Source organism: Kryptolebias marmoratus, linkage group LG19, assembly GCF_001649575.2.
Source record: "Kryptolebias marmoratus isolate JLee-2015 linkage group LG19, ASM164957v2, whole genome shotgun sequence".
Classification (NCBI taxonomy): domain Eukaryota; kingdom Metazoa; phylum Chordata; class Actinopteri; order Cyprinodontiformes; family Rivulidae; genus Kryptolebias; species Kryptolebias marmoratus.
The window spans coordinates 21,344,047-21,365,769 of NC_051448.1; the positions used below are offsets into that span (position 1 = coordinate 21,344,047).

Below are 21,723 nucleotides of genomic sequence, written 5' to 3' on the forward strand. Positions count from 1 at the left end.
TTTACACAGAACTTGTGAGCCTTAAAAACAAAATGGAGGACTAAACAGACTTCTCATGTTTCTCACAGTAAGGTATAATGTTATAATTTTTAGACAGAATGAGACACAAAACGTTAGGCTTTAAAAAAGTTCTAATAGTAAAAACCTTTAAACATTTAATGAGAGCAACTGATCCAGCTACAGACAATTCTATAATCTATGGAAGATGTCAGACTTCAGCTAAAATTCATTATCCTTTGTCTCATTTTTTACTTAATTCCAATTTTATTTTATTAAGTTTTGTCTCCTCTTTCTGATTTCCTTCTGAGCAGGAATGTTCTTGAACTGCAACAGAAAGTGTACCCTGACCTCTGCTGGACAGGATTTATCTTTACAACTGAATATTTGCAGAACACGCAGCTTCATGCAGACTCTAAACGAGTGACACCGTTTGTTTGAAAATCCTTTTTTTTTTTTTCTATAAGGAGTTTTTAGTTCAACTGGTTGCTCTCTATGCTGCAGTAGACTGTCAGAATGAGAGGCTGTGTAAATATTTTTAAATAAATTAACCAAAAATTTGCATTTTTGGTGAAAACACAGTGTGAAAACTTAAAGCTAAATGACGTTGCTGAAATTTGTTGAAGAAACTGAAAAGGGGGCAATCAGCATAAATTTAAAATCTGAAATTTAAATCAAATTTAAATCTGAAATTAGCAAGACCAAAACTAAAAGATTACATTAGCAAAACCTAAAAGCTAAAATGAGCAAATAAAATGCTGAATTCAAAAGTAGCTGTAGATAGAACAGTAGATAGAAGCCATCATAATGAGAAAAGTAACTAAAGCTACAAACCAGCAGAATAGTAGCTAAAAGCTGCCTTAGCAAATCAACAGTTAAATCTAAAATTAACAGCAGACAGAACAGTAGATAGAAGCCAAAATTAGTAAAATAATAGCTAAAAGTTAACACTGGCAAAACAAGTTAAAAGGTAAAACTAGCTGAAGGCTATAACAATCAGAAAAGTAGCTAAAATCTAAAAGCAGCAGGACAGTAGCTAAAAGTTAAAATGAGCAAATCAGTAGCTAAAATCTAAGAATTAAGCAAATATCCTGAGGAAGATCCCAAAAAGCACAAGATATTTCAAGGGGAAATTTCTATTTCTATTCTTGTAGCACATTCTCTCACCTTTGACCTGACTGACAGATAATGGTAGGTTATATGTATTATACACATTATAATTCATTAAACACATGAACTTTAACATGATATCATATTTCAGTTTGTTTGTTTTGTCCCAGTGGACTGAAATCGAGAGCAGGATGAGGCTTTTGTAAATAAGCTGGGAAAGTGACTCCCATCGTTTATTCTGCTGTGGATGACCTGGGCTTCAAGGAGTTTGCGGAAAAGCTAGACCCCACATACACTCTGCCATCTGGACAAGCTCTGAAGAAGATGGTGGATGAAAAGTGTGAGGAGGTGAAGAACAAGGCCAAGGCTCAACTGACTCGACTTCTCACATGTGGACCTCTATTAATATAGATCCATATCTTGCCGTTATTTGCCATTATGTGCTTGACAATCCAAGGCTGGCCACAGTAATTTTGTGTTCCCATTCCCCAAAAGACCATACTGCTGACAACACTGCAGCTTCTAAGACAAGGGTGTCAAACTCCAGGCCTCTGGGGCCACTGTCCTGGAAGTTTTAAGGTTTCCTGCTCCAACACACACAAAGAGTTGAATTACCTCCTCACCAAATCATCAAGTTGTCCAGAAGCATGGCCCAGTCCCAATACAAGCACTTCCACCCTTGTTCCACCCTTGTGTCTTTCAAATGCGTGTTCATTCTGAAGGGTTTGAGTGAGTAATGTGTCCCAATTCTCCGGAGTGCTCTTTTGCCTCGCCCCCTTTGCGTCCTACATCCTCAATTTGGCTAAGCCCAAATCCAGGCGGACTTCGGCAAAGTATTTATCCATAATTTATCACTGCATGTGACATTTCGAATTAAAAGGAGGAAATATGGCAGTGGTGGCAGAGCAAGCTGCATCTGTCACGAAAAAGCAGTTTTCAAATGTAAAGTAATGAAATAATTATTGTTTCACTCTGCTGCACATGTGTGAATACTATCAAACTTTGCTCTGTATTCAACAAGTCATAACAAAACACATTTGAACAGCCAAATATCTTCTGCATTGACTTTGGAAAGCAAAATACCTATACTGTACTTTTAAAATCGTACTGGTACCTTTTTAAAATGCCAAAACAGCGAGCAGTCCCGCCATGTTGAATGTCGCAGTTATGACGTAGAGGCACAAGTCGATGACATAACCCTTATTGTCCCAGTTCTCCAATTTTTGCATGCTTGTAACCTGCGCACACAAACCCTTCTGTGCACTTTGACTGAGTACACACTTCATAGAGGGGCGTAGGGTGTAGTGCGAGTATTAAGACCGGACCTATGTCCACAAACCATTCATTTATACCAGGTGTTTTATGAAGCAAGAACACATCTAAAACATGCAAGAGAGTGGCCCCAGAGGAACAGATTGACACTTGTGTTCTAAGAGGTCTCTCATGGTGCATGTAAGGTTAAATGCCTTGTGACTGATGCTGCAACAAACATGACATCAGCTACAAGAAAATTAGCCATAATGCATGTTGTCTGCGCTGCACATGCACTGAATTCAGTGGTTGAAAATACATTTTAAAAATCCCTAGATCAAACACCTGGCCTAGAAGATCTGCACACAAGGGTATGGAAAGTAGTGGCCTATTTTAGATCGAGCACTACTGCTAAAGAGAAACTGAGAAATGCGCAACAGCAAAGGAACCATGAAACTGATCCAGGAAGTGGGCATGTGCTGGAACAGCAACTTCTTGATGCTGCAGCGCTCACATGATGTGAGGCAGACAGTGGGAGCAGCTCAAGCAACACTCAGAATGGGAGTTAATCCTCTGTGAAACAACTGAAGCTTGTTTATGAGCGCTCAAGCTCTTTTGCATGGCAACAGTAGAAATGTCCTAGCAGAAGAGAGTCTCAGGGTCAACGGTCGTTCCACTGATAATAAAAATGCTGCTTTGCACAACTTGGGAAATACTGGGCAACACCACCAACAAGAACAGCAAAACTGTTGTGACAGAACATGACCATCATAAGAAAAAAGTCTGACATTCTTGAGAACTCAACCATCCTGTCACTGTCCACATTGCTTGACCCAAGATTAAAAACAGTTAGTTTTCATGGTCCAGACAAAGCACAAAATGCAGTGCAAGGACTTTCTATTGTGTTTATTACTGTCATGTTTTTCTGTCTTCCAGCTTTTAACCTTTGGAGGAGTCTCGATGAATGAGCCACTATAGTACGAAAACAGGAATTCCAGATGCCACTGTAGAGGTCCAGCGATACATGACAGATCCTCCCTTGGAAAGATGTGAAGATCCTCTGACCTACTGGAAGGAATACACAAAAATATTTACCTGCATTTGTTTTTGCTAACAAAGCAATTACTATGTACTCCAGCCTCATCAGTGCCATGTGAATATGTTCACACCAACATGTGATCAAGTTGTCAGCAAAAAAAAAAAAAGAGACGATCTCTGTCCAAAGACAGCAGGGGAAATATTGTTTCTCAGTAAAAATATTTGAATCACTATCTCGTGTTCATAAGCACATCCTACCTTCCCAGCACACCCTCTGTATCCCCAATCATGATTTATCCCAACTAACTACATACATTTACAGATTCAACTGACCAATCAAGCAATCTTTAAAAGCAATCTTTTCAAAAAATTCCATCGTGCACACAAACCCCAGTTATACTCGTCACAGAATTATTAACATACTGTTTTGCCATCTCCTATTTCACCACTGGATGTCACTGAAATTAAGATTCGCATGAATAAACCCATTTTTCAATACAGGTGGTGAAGTGATTCAGTACTGGCTTACTGCTTTATTTGCACATTACTAAAGGTAAGTAGATGATTCTTGTGTTGCGCAAAAAGAAAGAAAGAAAAAAAAAACAGCTCACAGGGCAGTTCCACAAGAATGCATTTTTTAGATTGTGCCACAAGGCAGATCTATAAAAAGAAGCTCAGGGAACATTAACTCGAGGAATCAGTACACACAGGGAAAAGAAAGAAAGAAAGAAAGAAAGAAAGAAAGAAAGAAAGAAAGAAAGAAAGAAAGAAAGAAAGAAAGAAAGAAAGAAAAAACTCTAGAGAAATGAGACCAAGTTCACAGAAGTGTCATTAACAAAGTGGCAAAGAATGGTGATCTATTTCGGCCTTTTGACTGAAGGCTTATTGGAAGTAATGAATGTCAGGTGGGTCTCTAGCACCAGAGGAGGAGGCAGCAGCCTCTGATGGACAACGTCTAAATTGCATGGACCAGCTCCGATTATTTACCTGTAGAGAAAAAGATAGAGAAGAAAGAAGAGAGGAAGAAATGCCAGGTGCGTCTCTAGCACCAGAGGAGGAGGAGGAAAACGAAAGAAAGAAATTCAGACATCAGAGAATCTTAACAGTACCCCCGTTTCAATGGACCCTACTTGGCTCGTTATAGTTTATGTTCACAATGCAGTCAAAAGTGGCTCATATTTGATTTTTGTTGTTGTTGTTTTTGCCCACATGCAACAAGTATCTGATTTTTTTTATGGCATGCAGCCACCCTCAGCGGCGCAGTTCTAGAAGACATCCTATTTAACAAAATGTACGCTTTCCTGAACTGAACCCCCAAGCTGTGCACCTTTGGCTGTTCTAAGCCGGTCAGAAAATACATTATAGTGAACTTTACTGGCAAGATACAAATTAACAAAGCAGAGAGGATAGAAAGATGACGTGAGTGTGTGTGTGTGTGTGTGTGTGTGTGTGTGTGTGTGTGTGTGTGTTCTGACCGTAAAGCACTATATGTGTATCTCTGAGTGTGCATTTTAAGGCAGAAACTACGGTGTGAGAGAACTATGCTGATTAAAGTTTGACAGAGTGACAGGGCTGCTCCGTCACAGTGAAACACAACAATTCATTTCAAAAACCATTAGTTGGAAGAGTTGTAGAAACACTAGTAAACCTACAGTTGTATACTAGGTAAACAACATAAAACCAGACTAATTGTGTATTCCGGAAAAAGAACGCACCAGAAATACAAAGTGTGCCTTGTTCAAGTTGACCTAAAGGTAAAATGTTTTTATTATTATTGTATTGATATACATTAATGGCATTAAAGTTACATAGAACATTGTTTGCTGTTGTGAATAAATTGGTTTATTCCTCCTACAGAAGGAGTTCAGTAAAAAGTACAAATTTTACTTTTTCGCCACTTTGTGTTTTTGATGGCAGAATCAGCCCTTGGTGTTGAACATACCAGTGTTTTTGGAGGCCTGTTTTGTAATTTTATATCTGCTCTTGTCTGACGAAATTGTCCTGCTCTACCTTCCTCTTCGAAAGAGTCTCAACGTGTTCTGTTGGATTCAAGTCAGACAGCATACTTTGCAAGGTCTTAGTATTGTGTTTTTCTTTCTTCAGGCATGTGTGTGTGTGTGCCTTCGCACAGTGATTTAGATTTTTATCATTCTGTAATTTTCCTCTACTATCTTGTTTTAAACTCATGAAGGAATATTGTTACACTGCCACTTCCATGCTTGATTATCAGGATACATTCATTTTAGCAACAGCTTAATAGTTTAACAAATATAACTTGAATTCATCTGATCAAAGCATACCACCATCTGCTCTCAGAATACTATACCATGTCAACTTTATTTATTAAGCACTTTAAACAACCACAGGACCAGAGTGCTGGATAGTTATAATAAATAAAAACACAACAGCAGTCACAAGACCTAATAAAAACATAAAAAGCAAAGTAAAAACAGCTCTTTAATGAAAACAAGTTAAAACACATCAAATCAATTAAAGCAAACTAAAAAGTCATCATCTTAGATGGAGTCAAAAGCAAATGAGAAGAGAGAAGTTTTAAGAAGTGATTTAAAAACTAATAGGAAAGAGACTTGTGTAATGCCCAAAGATAGGTCAGTCCACATTTTAGGAGCAGCAAAAGCACAATCCCTTCGAAGCTCACCTTTAGGTTTTTTGACATATTCTGAAATATTATGAAAGACATACTATTCAGTATTTTAAGAACAACCAGATTGTTCAACAGTTTCATTCCTAACATGATAAGGCTGCTGAACTTCCAGTGGCTTTTTTAAGACTGGACAAAAGAAACATCTCATTTCATAATATATTTCATCTATAAATGTAATGACAAATACATTTTTTAAAATCTCTTTTTTCTCTATTCTTTGGCTTGTCCATGTGGGCAGCTGCAACTTTCAGTCAAACTTGAAGGCGTTGTTTTTGGAGCAGGAGCTTCTTTCTTGGTCAGTACCCTCTCAGTCCATGGTGACGTAAAACTGGTTTTACTGTGGACAGAGACACTGGTGTTCCAGCAACTTCCAGGGCTTGAGGCTTGGTGGTTCCTGCAATTTCCTTACATCTGAGGGTGGTGACAGATGAGTATTGGTCAATCCAATGAGTGCTGTCAAACAAACCCTTTCTATGCTGTCAAAGGGAAGCTACCAGCAGCAGACAATCATGATCTCCAATGGGAAGCTCGGAGGCTCCGTCTTTGTCAAATTAAAGATAAAGATATTCTAGAACCTCGGCACCACTTATATGTAGGTGAATGTATGTATGCACATGTTTGTGTATGTGTAGACTAGAGAGAATTCACAATAAATTCAAACTTCTACACCAAACTGTTGTTTTCTTGAAAATCATTGAAGTAAGATATTTTCAAAACGTTCTACTCTGAAAAAAGAGCAGTCCCAATTAATTATTTAAAACCCAAATTCAAAGTTACATCCATTGATGCCCATGGTGAATGGATGTAAAGTTCTGATTGCAGCTGTTTAAACGGTGTAGCCTCTTTCAGTTTAAATCTGGAGTGAAATGGAGGGTCAGTTACCAGTCTGTCACTTTTTCTCCAAACCCACCTGCTGGGTCATTTTGCAGAGCAGATATTGGTTTCTTCTGAGTTTCAAGTTCCTTTCAACCTAGCTTTACGTGTAAATCAAAACTAGAACATCTTGGATTTTGACCCAGGTGTCATCCACATGCTGGTACTGATGTTGTTGTTCCCTTGTTATATTTCATGCTCTGCTTTCCACTTTCTCTGGGTAGAGATTGGCCACAATGGAGAAACACTGGAAAGACTATGGAGCGGGATTTGTGTTTCTGTTTTCTGGAAACTGTCACAGTCTTTAAAATAGGTGGTGGAATGGCAGGTCTAGCAGGTCTAGTCAATACAAAGACCTAACCAGGGGTGAAACTGGGCCTATTGTCAAAAAAAGGCCAGGCCCTCTTCTGATAGTCTCCACTGCCACATGTGAAAAATGAAGTTGCATCTAATTACTTAATGGTTTCACCTTAGGCCATTTTCAGATGTTAAACTTTGTTTGTCAAAGGCCCTTGAGTTTGAGAAGCCAGAGGTACTTGTTGAGTTCTGTAGTATACAAAAAGTGGGGAGATTCCTTGTACAGGGGCCAATATGGCAGGGAGGTGTTTTGCAATATTTTCAGTGTCAAAGTTGCAAGTCCATAAATCTGTAGTGAAATGGCTGATCATTCACTTTGACTTTTTCCCAGATTTATAACTAGTTCTATAATTGCCTTCCCATAACTGCCTGGTCACCATTTTGTGAGCCTGCAGATTGTAGAACACACCTAATAATGTCTGGATTTCAACTAGGATTTTGCAGCAACATTAGTAGAGCCACTAAAATGGCACATGCTTCTTTAAAGCTTTAGCTTCCTGATCATTAGCTTCTTGAGATATAAGGCTAAGCAATAAATGAAGGGAGGGACCCAGAGACACAGATCTTCTCAGATAGCAATTGTGAGTAGGTGGAAGCATCAAGAAGAGGATTATCTTGGGTCATGATCAGAATATAATAAACTGTTAAATGTTAAACCAGTGGTGTCCAACATATTTTTCACAGAAAACACTTTGGAGTCAGCAGCACCATGTCTCAGATGCTTGTCAAAAGTACCAGTACTTGAATACCAAATATTTAATGACATCTGCTATGAAAATATGAGTGGCCAAAACATTACTTTAGGATGTTAACGCATGAATGCTGAAATACCCTAATTAATAATCCCAATTTTTGGATTCGCTATTCCTTTAAAAAAACAACATCCAAACCCGTGTTTCATTTTGGAATAGTGTGCTGTGGCTTTTGGTAGCTGCATTTTGTAGAGCGTAGATTCACAAAAGTTGTAAAAAACCTTGACTTGGACAACAATGAGATTTTGGCAATCCAAGTGAGAAAACCAGATTCTTTTTGGAGCTCTGTAGCTTAGACATAATTCATATCAGAAACATTGTTCAAAGTTGAAACTTGTCACACAGAAAGTTGGACCTTTCATGACTGAACTGGTGTTTATATTTAATTTTATTTTTAATGCAACCTTTTAAGGTTTTACTACAGAATGTCCAACTTAAAGTGATGATGTCACTCACTCGCTTGACCATTTTCAACTTTCCAAAATCTTTGCAAACTCTTTTTATTCCTAAAAACTTTATGCATCGCTTACAGTTTATGCATCAAAACGTAGGCACTTAATCTTCCGTTCTTCTTCTTCATGGTCACTAAGTTTGTCACTGGACGGACACATGTCCCATAATCCTTCCATTTCTTGATAATGGATTTAACAGAACTCCTGGGGATGTTTAGAGCCTTGGAAATCCTTTTGTATCCATCCTTGTGGTTATACTTTTCAATAATCTTTTCTCTGAATTGAATTAGGACAGTCACTTTGAAGGGGGTGAATATTTATGCGGTCACGTACTTTAAATTAGACAATTTTATTTAAAAAATAAAACTTTGACGGTAAATAAGTTTTTTTTTTATTTCTTATTATCAAAAAGGCTAATTTTTAAAAGGGGGTTAATACCTTTAATAGGAAATGTATCTGAACTAAGTATTTTCTCTTTAAAACGGGGTCTCTGTAACGTCTCATATCTCATACATAAAACACTGTAGGCACATATAAAATGGACATTTGTGATGACCAGACGCTCCTGCCACTAACAGTTCAGGAGGATTTTTCAGTACAACTTGTAGTTTTTGCACAGCTCTCATTAAGGGTGCTATCATGGAGTGAGAGACACAGGTGTGTGTGACTATATTGGGCTCTTGGCAGAAGCTTTATTATTTATTTTGATCTCTGTCCTCTTTACACTTCTTATACAGGTTACACATAGAAATAGGAGGTCCCAAATTACCATTGGGCTATAGAGAAAAAAGTTGATGTATGTTGGAAGCTGCATTTTCACCCGTTAATGTTTTTTTTTTTCTTTTTACTTTCACAACATTTTGCAAGTGATAGTTGTTTACTTAAACATGTTTTTTTTTTTTAAATGCTAAACCTCTATTTGTGCTGGACTATTTTTACATTACTGCACTTTTTTTTCTTCATGCTGAGTGCTGATCAGTCTAACAGCCTGTTTTGGTTCAAGTTCCCTTTTCTTTAAAGAGTACAAACCCCCTTTTTAATGAAAATACTCAGAAATAAGAGGGGAAGTCTAGCGTGAACGTTTATTAGAACTACCTATACAAAATTAGCACGAGATTCTAGAACAGCAGAACTATGAGAGGTGTTCTAGAAACCTGTCTTGAACTATTTTGAAATGACAGACCCTCCAGAAAAGGTGTAGTTGTTTTTGTGTTTATTGCCAAAGTCAGCAATGAGTAACATGCATTTTTCTACTTGCTAAAAATATGTTTTTGCTTTGAAGGGGGAAAAAACAAACAACAGTAAACCACAGCTGTATGTTTTACTGGCTGCAAATGAGGACAGTTGTACTTTTTATGAGCCACTTGAGACTGTGTTTCATTCACTGAGCCAACAATGACACACACTCTGTTATGAGTGTGTGTGTCTGTATGTGTGTGTTGTACTTCTGTGGTCAAACACATTTGCATAGAATTTGTGTTTTGGGCTGCCTTTAAATAGCTTGTTGACTTTTGCTCAGATAGCCCCTTTGAGAGTGAAATTGCCCTCAACTACTTCCTTTTCCACCAGCTGCTTCTCTGGTGGCACCGAGTAGATAAGCCGGCTCGTTGGCAGCGGGCGCTGTGCTTGCTGTCGGTCGGCTGGGACCGCGAAGCTGTCGTCAGGCTTCTAAGAGCAGAGCAGGCACTGAGCGCAGGAACATTCAAATCCTTCTGGGCTCGTAGGGTTGAAAAAATAAAGTCAGAAAAACCTGCGTTTTCTGCAAAATCGCAGGGTGAATGCCGAGCTCTGTGGGATGCTGCTGGATTTTGGTGAAGAAGCTTAAACGGAACTGTTAAAGTTAAAACTATCAGAACAAAAGCTAAAACTAGCAAAACAGTAGCTACAAGCAAAAAGATTAGCCAAAGCAAAACATTGCAAAGAAGTTGCTAAAAGCTAAAATTAGTAGAAAAGTAGCTAAAACCAAAACTTAAAGAAAACACAAGTAAAAAGCTTTATTTAGCACAACAGTAGCTAAAGACTACAACCAGGAAAACTGTAGCATGCAGCCACCATTAATAAAATAGTTGCATGAAGCTAAAATCAGCACAAAAATAGCGAAAAACCTACAATTGGGAAAACAGTCACTAAAAAAGTTAATTTTGCAAAAAACAAAATAGCTAAAAGCTAAAATTAGCTGAATGGTACCTAAAAGCAATGTTAAAAGAGCAGTAGTTAAAAACTTCATTTTGCACAACAGTAGCTAAAAGCTAAAACCAGCATAAAAGTAACTGAAACGTGAAGTTAGCAAAACAATACCTAAAAGCTAGAATTAGCAAAACAGTAACAAAACACTAGCCGAGAGCTGAAATTATCAGAACAATAGCTAATATCTAAATGCGACAGTACAGTAACGAGAAGCTAAAATCTGCAAAACAGTAGGTAGAAGCCAAAATTAACAAAACGGTAGCTAAAAGCTAAATCTGGCAGTACAGTAGCTAAATGCTACTAGGCAAAACAGTAGCTAAAGGCTAAATTTAGCAAAATAGTAGCCAAAAGCTAAACTAGCAAAACAGGAGGTAAAAAATAATACAAAGCAAGTATGCTAAAGTAGATTTCAAAGAGTACAAAGCTTTTCGGGGATCTGAAGGGTCTGATCTCCTAATGCATTAATATGAGAAAATAATATAAATAATGTAAAATAATTGAAAATGTACAAAAGTTACAAATACCAAAAGTTGTAGCCGTACGTTCTGAACAAGCTGAATATTTTTATTCCTAAATGACTGAAATGCTGATTCAGAATTTTACACAATGAATCTGTTTTAATTTTTGTTGTTGTTTGTTTTGTTTTGTTTTTTATCTTTGAGAATCAAAACCAGCAAGTACTTCATACACTGATGAGGGAAAAAAAACAAAAAAAACCCATTCTTTCTCCTGCCATATTCTCTGCTGTGAAGTCATGCCAAAAGCATTCGCTTCAGTCCCTCCCCTGCTGCGTTGTCTGGGTGTGGCTTGAACTTTTTAGATGGCATGCAGTCAATCAAGAAAAAAGGGAAAAAAACAGCCTGGATTTCTTGGATTATATCAGATGCACAGATGATCCGTGGTGTGTATGTGTAAAGAAGGTGCAGAAATGATGGACAGGTCGGGGGTGGGATGTGGAGTTTGCTTCTGAAAATCGCCAGCGAGACAAGCTGCTCGAAATGAGACACCAAAATAGCAACTTGGATTCTCACATTTATTCTACCACAGGCGCTCACGCTAAGTGCAGATTTCATTACAGCAACTACATGAAGTTTTTAATTTTTTTTTCTGGTTCTTTAATATAGGATTATATTCACTTCTATTATTTTTATATATGTTATTCTACAATATACACACAATATATTATTAATTTGTTCATGCAGAGTCATAGTAATAATTAATAACAAGCTCTCTCAATTCTAAGGTTTTATGTTTCAGAGCATTATAAATAGTATTCTGGTTCCTAGTAGGTCCTAAAATGAGGTAAGTTTAACCTCAGATAAACAACAACACATACTACCATGTCATATTGTGTCATTATATATTTAATAAAATGCAGGCCAAAATTTAAAAAGTCAAGTATTACTAATCAGTCACTGGAAGATCTGCAGCAAAAGTGAGCTCCTCTATAAACATAAGGGTTTAGTCAGTTTGTTGCTCTGGAGCATCAGGTGAGTGTTAACCCAATACCAGGGTGGAGAGACATCAGCCATGACCCTAAAGAAGCAACTGTCAATCTGGGAAGGGTCAAAGTTCATTTCTGAACTACTTGAAGTCCATCATTCCACAGTGAGAAAGTTTATTCACAAGTGGAAAACATTTAAACATTAGAAACAACTTTAGTGAATCTTTCCTTTAGTGGATGTCCAAGTAAATTCACCCAGAAGTCAGACCGTGCAATGTTTGGAGAAAATGACAAAAAAAAACAAAAAAAAACGATGCCATAATAGTGTCAAAATACACGATTTTCCAATGCTTTTGATTTGAAATTTTTTGTACATGTGTATCATCTATGATAAAAATGACCACTAAATATGCATCATTCACAATCAAAAGTCTAGGGAATAATTTGTAATAAATGAGCGAAATCAGCAGTTATGTTTCATTGCCAACAATTGCAAGTTGTTTGTTTACATTCACACTTAGCTGAGTTCGCTTCAGACAGTCTCAGCTCGCCAGATATTGAGTAGCAAAATAAGAACAATTTTATTTTACAAAACCCTGATGAGTATGAGTTACAGTAACCCCCAAACAATCATTTAATGGTGTATAAACTGTGCTAGAAAATTTAAATAATAAACACTTAAAAAAAATCGCCCATTTTGACAGCCGTTAAGGCTTTAAGCGTTCAGCTCGTGCTCTGCTTCTGGGGTTTCTTCTCGTTTCTGAAAGGCTGGTGATTGGTGGGCGAGTTGTCTCGCGCGCACGGCTACGCGCTCACGTACAGTAGTTACTGTACTTTGCTGGGTTGTACAATAAATAAATAAAGGAGGGTGTTGGGGGAGGTTGGTGTTCCTCTCGCGGGGCTGACATGCCTGAAGTCTCCGCCCGTGCTGCATGTTTCGCTGACAGGCAGGCAGCTTCAGGCAGCTTCGGGCAGCGGCAGTCCAAGAAAGGTGGAGACTCCTCCTGGCCAACTTCCTGCACGCTAATCTTCAACAGAGAACTCAGGAGCCCCCTGCTGCCGCTGCTAGAGCTAAGACGGATGGATACACGGCTCACTTGACCTCCCTTTGGCCAGTGAATCAACCACAAGCGCCTTTCCTTTGACCGCGCTCATCCGCCTGGCTTTGTCGCCCGCTACTACTAGCAGCGAGGCTGGATCAGAGGATTCCCAACGTTTGATTCTGCTTGGATCGGAATGGGTGAGTTTTCCATGATGTGGCGCTTGTGTTTTGACACTGTGTGCTCTTTTGCTTTTTTACCCCCCTCCCCTCCCATGTCAGCTTATATAAAACAAGTCGAAGCAACGCAGAGACAAAACCAAGTGTTAGTGCCTTGACCAATTTTATCAGCTTTTAACAGTTGGGACTTAAAGTTAGCCAGCCTGGAAGCTAGCTGTTAGCTTAGCCAGCTAGCTCACCCCCCCCCTCCTCTCCCTGTGGTTGACGCCAGGATATCGACGCCTCCTTCCATCCCTGGCTTTGGCAGCGTTTTGGTCCCGTGTTGACATAAACTACCTGTAATCTGGCGTCAGTCAGCGTGGTCCGTACAGGAACCAGCTTCCACGCCGAAACGGCCCGGGATTCCCTGTTTTTTGCACCTCTCTGCTCCACTGCTGGGCAGTTTCGGCGAGCTGCTGAGAGGTAAAACCTTCATCGACAGCAAACGCCGAACTTCTCTCATGAAAGCAGCGTCTTCGGCCCGTAAAGGTTAACTTCCACTTTCTGGTGCTTGCTGTAAGTCCGCTGGTGTGAAAAGAGAAATTACTCAGCTGGGTCTAAGATCCTTGACCCTGACAAAAGCCGACCTGTCAGCACTTGTTGACAAAGCAAAAGGAAAGGGCGACAGTGTTTTTTTGTTGTTTTTTTTTGGTTTGTTTTTTTTTGCCCGTGTTTGCTTGTCAGCCGTGTTGGCATACATATCTCACCAACCACTGAACAAATTTGAATAAAATTCTCAGAGAGTAATCATTGAATGTGCATCTACAGCTGATTAAGTTGTGGAGTCACCTCGATTCAAAATGGCTGCCACAGCTAAGCAACATCAGAAAACAGAAAAGTGGATCCAATTCGGTCAAAATGGCAGATATGGAGTGGAAGTATGCTGTGGTAGTAGGTGAGACTGGCCCCCAGTTTATACTCTGACTGCTAACTGATTGTGCAACATCTGCTCTTAAATCTTTGCAGTTGACTATTTGAGTATACACTGTCTGTCTGTTAGCAAAATATCTCATGCAGCACTGGACAGGTTTTAATGAAACTCTCAGGAAGTAATCATTGGATGCACATCCACAACTGATTAAAGTTTGGAGTCAGCCGGACCCAAGATGGCTGCTGCAGGTACAGAAATGGCTCTAACTCGGTCAGATTTGCAGATATTGAGCCAAAGCTTTGGTGTGGTAGTAGCTGAGAGTCCTCCTTCACACATACTCTGAGATCTGACAGAGCTCGCAAATTTGCACAAGATCGTGCGTAACGGCGTTTAAAAATTTGACCAAAACGGCTACAACTCCATTATTTTCAATGTGAGGTGATCTCGGTTTAAAACTCTTGGCGTGAAAGGCAGCGGGCGATACGCGTTCCTTCCTTCTGGACCTTTTAATTCTAAGCGATTTGTTCTTCAGTTTGGTTCCTGAAGCATGGAGGCTGCAGAGGAAACACTCTGATCTGTTGGTATATTTATAGTCCCGTGTTCGGAGATAAAGGCTGCCTGCAGCATGGAGCTGCAGACTGTGGTTAGTGTGGTTCTGCGCTGTTGCTTCAGGACTCTTGTGTTGTCAAACAGGTTCATCCTCGTTCGGCTCTCAGCTGTTGGTATTTGTGACGTTCAGAGTCAGGGGAATGTTTCAGATAAAGCTGAGAAGTCTGGGCCGGCTTCCATGCCATTAGGCTTCTGTAAGTGGACCAAAGGTCTGCACTGTGTTTTGCTTTGCCCTTCATCAGATGGCCCAGTTGTGTTAGAACATGTTCTGTGTGTGCGTGTGTTTTGGGGGCTCTTCAGTTGTTTGTCCCCTCAATCTGGATGCTGGGCCACATTCCCAAACAAGTGTGTTTTTTTTGTTTGTTTGTTTTTTAAAGATATTTATAATGTTACATTTACTGGACATTGGTGTAATTTGTTCCGTCACATGCCCTTAAAGGGATGTTGCAGATCTTTTGGAGTGTGGATTGTGTATGTAAAAGTTCTAAACTGTTAATGTCCTACCTGTTGCGCGTAGCGTCTTGAGCGGGCCTGCTTTGAAGAAATAGTTTAATTCTGACTGGACTGATGAGCTAATGACTAGTCTGAACACAGCCAAGACCAGAGCGGAACGTCGTTCTTGTACGTCCAAGCATCCATCCATTTGCTTTACCAGCTTCTCCATTCAGGGTCACGGGGGTCGCCCATCTCCAGCCACCACTCTGCGAGAGGCGAGTCCGTCACAGGGACACACAGAGACAAGCGAGGCAAACAGCCATTCACGCTCTCACTCACACCTTGGGGCAAATTCAGAGTTACCAATGAACCTAACATGCATGGTTTTGCAATGTGTACCTGGAGTAAACCCATGCATGTACAGAAAGAACACGCAAACTCCCCCCCAGAAAGGCCCCAGGTCGGGAGGCGATCCTGCTGCTACTTCTCGGTGTTATCTGATTGACTTGCAGTATATTTCTCTTGCTGTCCTACGGTGGTTATAAAAGTGAATATTATTATTTTCCATTTTAGTTATTTTTTTGGCCAAAGCTCCAGAGAGTCACATTTTAAAGTTGTTTTTTTTTGTATAATGTATACCAGGTGATGACAAATTCATTTATTTTTTAAACTTCTCTTGTAGAGCTGTTGAAGGAAAGATGTTAAATCTGGACTAGAGTTTGCCGAGCAGCATGTTGAAGACTCCATGGTTAGGAGCTTCTCGGCAGCCGGCCCTAGTTAAGATTTCATCTGAGTTTTCTTCACCAGAGTCTTTCTCTTGGCCTCTCTCTCATCAAGCTCAGGCAGAAGTTGTTGTAGCTCAGTCTCCCCCATCTCTTAGACCTCCTTCTGAGTGCTCCCAGGTGTCTTGGTGGTCTCTCTCACTGTTCTCCTTCTTCACGGTCACTCAGTGCGTGAGGACGGCCCACTCTTTGTAGATTTACACGTCCCATATTCCTTCCATTTCTTGATGATGGGTTTAAAAGAACTCCTGGGGATGTTAAAAGCTTTGGACATCCTTTTGTATCCACCCCATGACTTGTACTTTTCAATATTTTTTATTTCTTTTTCAAGTTTTTTATGTAGAACTTTCAGGAGACGTGTAGAGACCTAAACGATTCCCAGGATCTGTCTAGTTTTAGTCGCAACAGACAGAAATGAAGTATTTATTATATGAAGCCCTGGCATTACTTTTACTTATGAGGAGACCTCAAATGGCTGCTTAAAGAGTGCACATTCACAATATCCTCGGAGTTTGAAGATTTTAGGCTGATGAAGGGGTTGCTCCTGTACAGCAACCACTTCTGGCTTTAGTGTGGGCAGAGTATGGAGTAATTTGTCAACCTGCTGGCATCTCCTCAGCTCCAGCTGCGCTAGATGGTGTGGCAGGAAATAAGTGGAGATATAATGATAAATCCAAGGTCCCAGATTGGGCGGAACAAGGCGTGTTGTTCATTTATGATCACACTAACAGGACATTTATTTCAACAGCCAATTTCAGCGTAACATTTCGCACAATCACTTAAACAAAGGCGGGACATAAACAGACAGCTTGAACATTAAACCCGGCCCCACCTGGCCTCAACCAATATTTACCAACCGGTGGTTACTGCTGATTTCCCACAGTGCTGTTGGAGGGTCTGTTTACTCAGCACGATCTGACTGGTGTTCAGATGGGTTTCTTTACAACAAAAATATCTACGCGTGTTCATTCATGGATACTAAACTTCTACTAATGCTGGATTAAGCATTCAGTGCAATGCCCCTGTAGCGGTCCTCGCCTGCTTCTGTTCGCTGTGTTATTTAGACAGAGGTGTCTTTATAGTGTATATAACCTCAGACAGACTTTGGTGCCCATTAATCTCCACTCGGGCAAAAAGAGGCAGACTCTGCTTCACTTTACAGAGCTGGGTTAATGAAGCAGGACTAGCGTCTTGGTGAGGTAACTTCAAGTTTTAACTGTGGGCTTTGAATGTCAGAAAGCTTCTTTTTTCTGTACTGAACAAAGATCTCAAAGATCTAAGACTTTTTCTACATACATAATAGGCCTTTTTCCTCTCAAATATTGTTCACAAATGTGCATAAATCTGTGCTAGTGAGCCGAGATGATCAATCCACCTCACAGGTGTGGTGTATCGAGATGCTGATTAGACAGCGTGATTATTGCCCAGGTGTGCCTAAGGCTGGCCACAATAAAGAGTGAGAGTAAAATTAACAAGCAGCTGAATGAGAGAACAAGAACTTTGACATTGTAAATCTTCTTCTGTCAGCTGCTCCACGCTCTGCATCCTCCTGTCACCCCATCCTTCCGTATGTCATCCTTTACTACATCCATGAGTCTTCTTTGAGGTCTCTTCTTCCTCCCCGACAGCTCCATATTCATTCTTTGTCCAACATGTTCACTGTCCCTCCTCTGCACATGTCCAAACCATCTCAGTCTCACCTTTCTGTGTCCTCTGACCTGGGTTGTCCGTCTTCATCTCTGCCACCATCCAGCTCTGCCTCCTGTCTTTGTGTTGGAGCCACCGTCTCCAAACCAAACATCACAGCAGGTCTCATCTTGTAAAACCTTCGCCTTTAATGCAAGCAAGTTTGACATTACGTGACTCAGTGCAAAGAGTGTTTCAAACAGCTTCATGTCAAGGAGTAAAGGACTAAACCAGCCTGCAAGAATATCTTTACAGCTTATTAATAAAATGCTCAACATGAAGCATCTCTTTTTGCTTGAATTGCTTCTGATTAGGTACAGGCCAGTATGATGACCTTGAGCTAAACCGCCATGATTTTTAAAAAAGATCACATGATTTATTTGCTTTTACTTAGAAATAAAAATTCAATTTCTATTGCTACCTAAAAAAAGAAGAAGAAAAAGAAGAAAACAACACATATTGCTCAATTATTTTATAGGTATAATAGTCTAATAATACTAAATAAAATATTAATGGATATTTTATTATATTGCACAGATATAAATAAGGAGACTCAAGAAACACAAGGGAGCACCGTGACAGTCACTGTTTAAAGTTAGCTTTTTTCTGAAGATTTTAAACCAATTTGGGATTAGCCTTTTTTATTTATAACATTTTTATTTATGGTGATAATGAGGTCAAGATTGAAATTTATACATAGTCACAAGTATGGAGGTTAAATTTGCATTTAATTTAATATATTGTCAGCTAAAACGTCAACAGGTTTGACACCTCTGTTTGTTCTCTGTTCAGATAAATGTGTCAGCAAACACACGCGCAACCGGCAAAAGATAAAGAAGTGTTAGGATTTGTACATTTGTTGGTATTTTTTTAATCAAAGGTAATTAAGAACAAGTCAAAGTTAAGTTTCTGTGCAAATGTTTTGAACTTACTGAATACAAGCTTTCTAATAATTCTTAGTATTTAACACAGATATTTTAATGTGAATAATGTAAATGGTGTTAAAAGACTGCTGGGTATGTGTGAAGAAGAACAAATGCAGCTGAAAGTCAAACATAGAAGAATGAGCAGCTTTAACACTCTCAGAAATACTAAATAAGTTTGTGGTAAGCTTTTTTTGGTAGGTTGCCACAGTAAATAAGTACTTTATTTAGGAAACACAGTGTTGGGCTTTAAACAAGCTACCCAGGTAACGTTTTCTCTTTTTAAGTGTCTCTCTCACACACGACCACCACAGAGTGTGTGCGTGTGTGTGTGTGTGTGTGTGTGTGTGTGTGTGTAAAGAGAATCTGCAAAGAGCTGGGTCCAGCCTCTCTGTGCAGCTGTCTGTTCTCAGCCGCCCACTCACTGTAAGTGGTACAGAACATTACCTGTTTGTTTACTCGCCCCGCGGCCTCGCTCGACACGTTTCCAAGGAGAATACCAGGTAGCTGACTGGGAAATTTCTGCCAGGAGTCTAGACTGAAATGTTGTCTGATAGTCCCCTGGACATGGGGGGTGGACACTGGTGTTGAAGAACCTGTCTTACCCTCCTCAGACCCGTGTCTTCATATGGGGACATATGAAGACACGGGTCTCCGGACATTGTAGACCTGTTGTCCTTAGTCAGGGACACTCGCTTTTACTTTAAATTATTTTTTACTTTTGTTTTTCTAACTTTTAACCTTTTTTTTGTGTTTTTTACTTTTTTTTTTACATTTTTAATCAGTAATGTTGAGGCTGTCTTACTACTCCCAAGTAGTTTGGGGAAATTCAACAATTCAACTGGATCTAACATACATATTGTAAATAATGTTAAAAACCAAAGGATGTCTTACTCTTTGTCTTTTGAACAGGACTAAAGGACATACAAGAAACCAGACATTTGTTATTTATTTCAACTGTGCAAATTAAGAGGCAAATCGATTAATCGGCCAAAACGATTTAAGCAACCGGTATTTACCACTTTTTAAATGATCAACAGTCAGCCATGTCTGTGCATATGTAACAGATTACCAAGTCGGAAAATAAATGTGGAGCAGAAGCTGCTACAACCGGCTTCCTGTAGTCCAGAATTTAGTTTAAAGTAAGAAGGCTTTTCTTTATATGTTTTAAAAGTGTCCAAGCTTTTCTAAGTGTTGTTAGATACATATTTCAGTCCCTCCAGGATTTCGCGGACATTTTTTGTGATTGCTGCGGGCTAAAATGCCTGATTTCGCGGGGTACTTTCCTAAAAGTTGCAATAAAAAGTTGCGTTGTTTTTTTTTTTTTTACTAAAATCAATAAAAAAAACTATAACTTTTAATATATAAACCAGAAATACTTACTAGTTTTGTAAGATAATTACCAACAAACATTGACAACTGACATTCATGACCATTTCTGGATTGTCCCTCCTCTGCAGCTCTCCTCACATGTTTTGCAGACAGAAAGTGTTTGTCGAAGGATGACTTGTGTTTATGTTCGATGATTACGCTGCAGGACGTGCAAAACAGCTTCCCCCCACTCTCGTGCAGCTGGGTAGGAAACTGGTTTGCGGGGTCCTTTGCTGAAATCTTTGTGGGCAAATGTGAAGCATTAGCGCACATTTTGGCTTTGGTCGCTGCTCCTGCACGCTCCCGGCATTCTGATGTTAACAGGATGTGACGTGAGTTATTTGGGGTTATTTTGTATTCCACACTACACAAACCCACAAAGAAGACATTAGACCGCAGAAACGGTGGCGAATCAGTTTAGAAAAAATAAATATTGGGTTCAAGTTGCAGTGCTTTGGGCAAAGTTGCAAAAAGTTGTGATTTTGCAGGGTTTGCTTGATTTTGCGTTAATAGTTGCGATCGCAACATCGCAAATTCCTGGAGGGTCTGATATTTATTTAAGATAAGGAATTATGTTTGTGAGATAGAAAATACATTTTGGGTATCGGCCATCGGCCATCGGCTGCCTTGAGTTCTAAAAATGGGCAGTGACCAAGAAAAAAACCCATATCAGTCGACTTCTAGTGCAAAAACATTTGAACAATGCCGGGGGAAAATCCCTAAATAATGACAGTTTGCCATAATTTTGTGCCGGCTGCGAGCTCCTGATTACACTGTATTGATGAACAATCATTAACTTTGAGGTGCACCTAGGAACTATGAAGTTGCCACAGCTTGAGCATCTTCTAATAAAACAGTAAAACAAGTAGCTATGCTGTGTAACATCCATACATTCTGTACTACACCACTGCTTTCTTTAATGTACAAAAGTTATCCATAGAGTTCCTAAAAATGGAATAAATAGTAGTTTATCTCATGTCAGATTTTTTTTGTTTTTATTTGAACTTAGTGTATGCTGAGAGCAGTTTATGGCTCATCAACTTTGCATGTAAATTATTAGATTAATAGATCAGTGAGAAGTTTCATCTTTCTTTGATTCACTTTGAGAGAGAAACCCACAGATCACACTGATACCGACAAGCTGCCTGGCAGGTGGCTCGCCCGAGTGTCCTTGTGTTAACCCTCCCACCCATCCCCCAGTCCTCCTTCCTTTCTCTTTCCCCTGTGAAATCCTCCTCTCTGTCAGTTGTTTATCTAAGGTCCAGGTCATGTGATGTCTTCACCTGGAAGCACCACACGAGGACAGGAAAACAAGAACCTGGGAGTTCCTCTCCATCAGTACGATCTCATCGCAGAAACTAAGTGTGCTGAAAGCTTATGGGCTTTTTGGGTTTGACTGCCTTACCTAAAAAGGCAAATATAGCTGTTTTTTTATTGTCTGTTGTTTTTCTGTCGCTTCGACCCGGCTTGGTACTACATGGTCTTTGTATTAAGATGTGGGTGGGCATCATAGCGCGGCCACTTGAAACTTACCACTAACGGGTAAATAAGTGAAATAAAGTCTCAAAAATGCTCAAAACTCTCTGCCATTGTTTTCAAAAATGCAGAGGCCACCTTCCCTCTGCCGGTTGGAGCTCCCTCAGACTTCTGTCATCTCCCAGT

At 39.6% G+C, this 21,723-nt stretch overlaps 1 protein-coding gene across 1 annotated transcript in view; it reads left to right on the forward strand.

Moving 5' to 3' along the window:
- Nucleotides 1-13,004: 13,004 nt before the first annotated feature.
- The window catches only part of LOC108249898 (CD2-associated protein), a 94,827-nt gene continuing 86,108 nt past the window's right edge, over nt 13,005-21,723 (forward strand). The window contains exon 1 of the mRNA XM_037981710.1: nt 13,005-13,366. Coding sequence (XP_037837638.1) covers nt 13,363-13,366 — 4 coding nt within the window. The 5' untranslated portion in view covers nt 13,005-13,362. The remainder of the gene's footprint in view (nt 13,367-21,723) is intronic.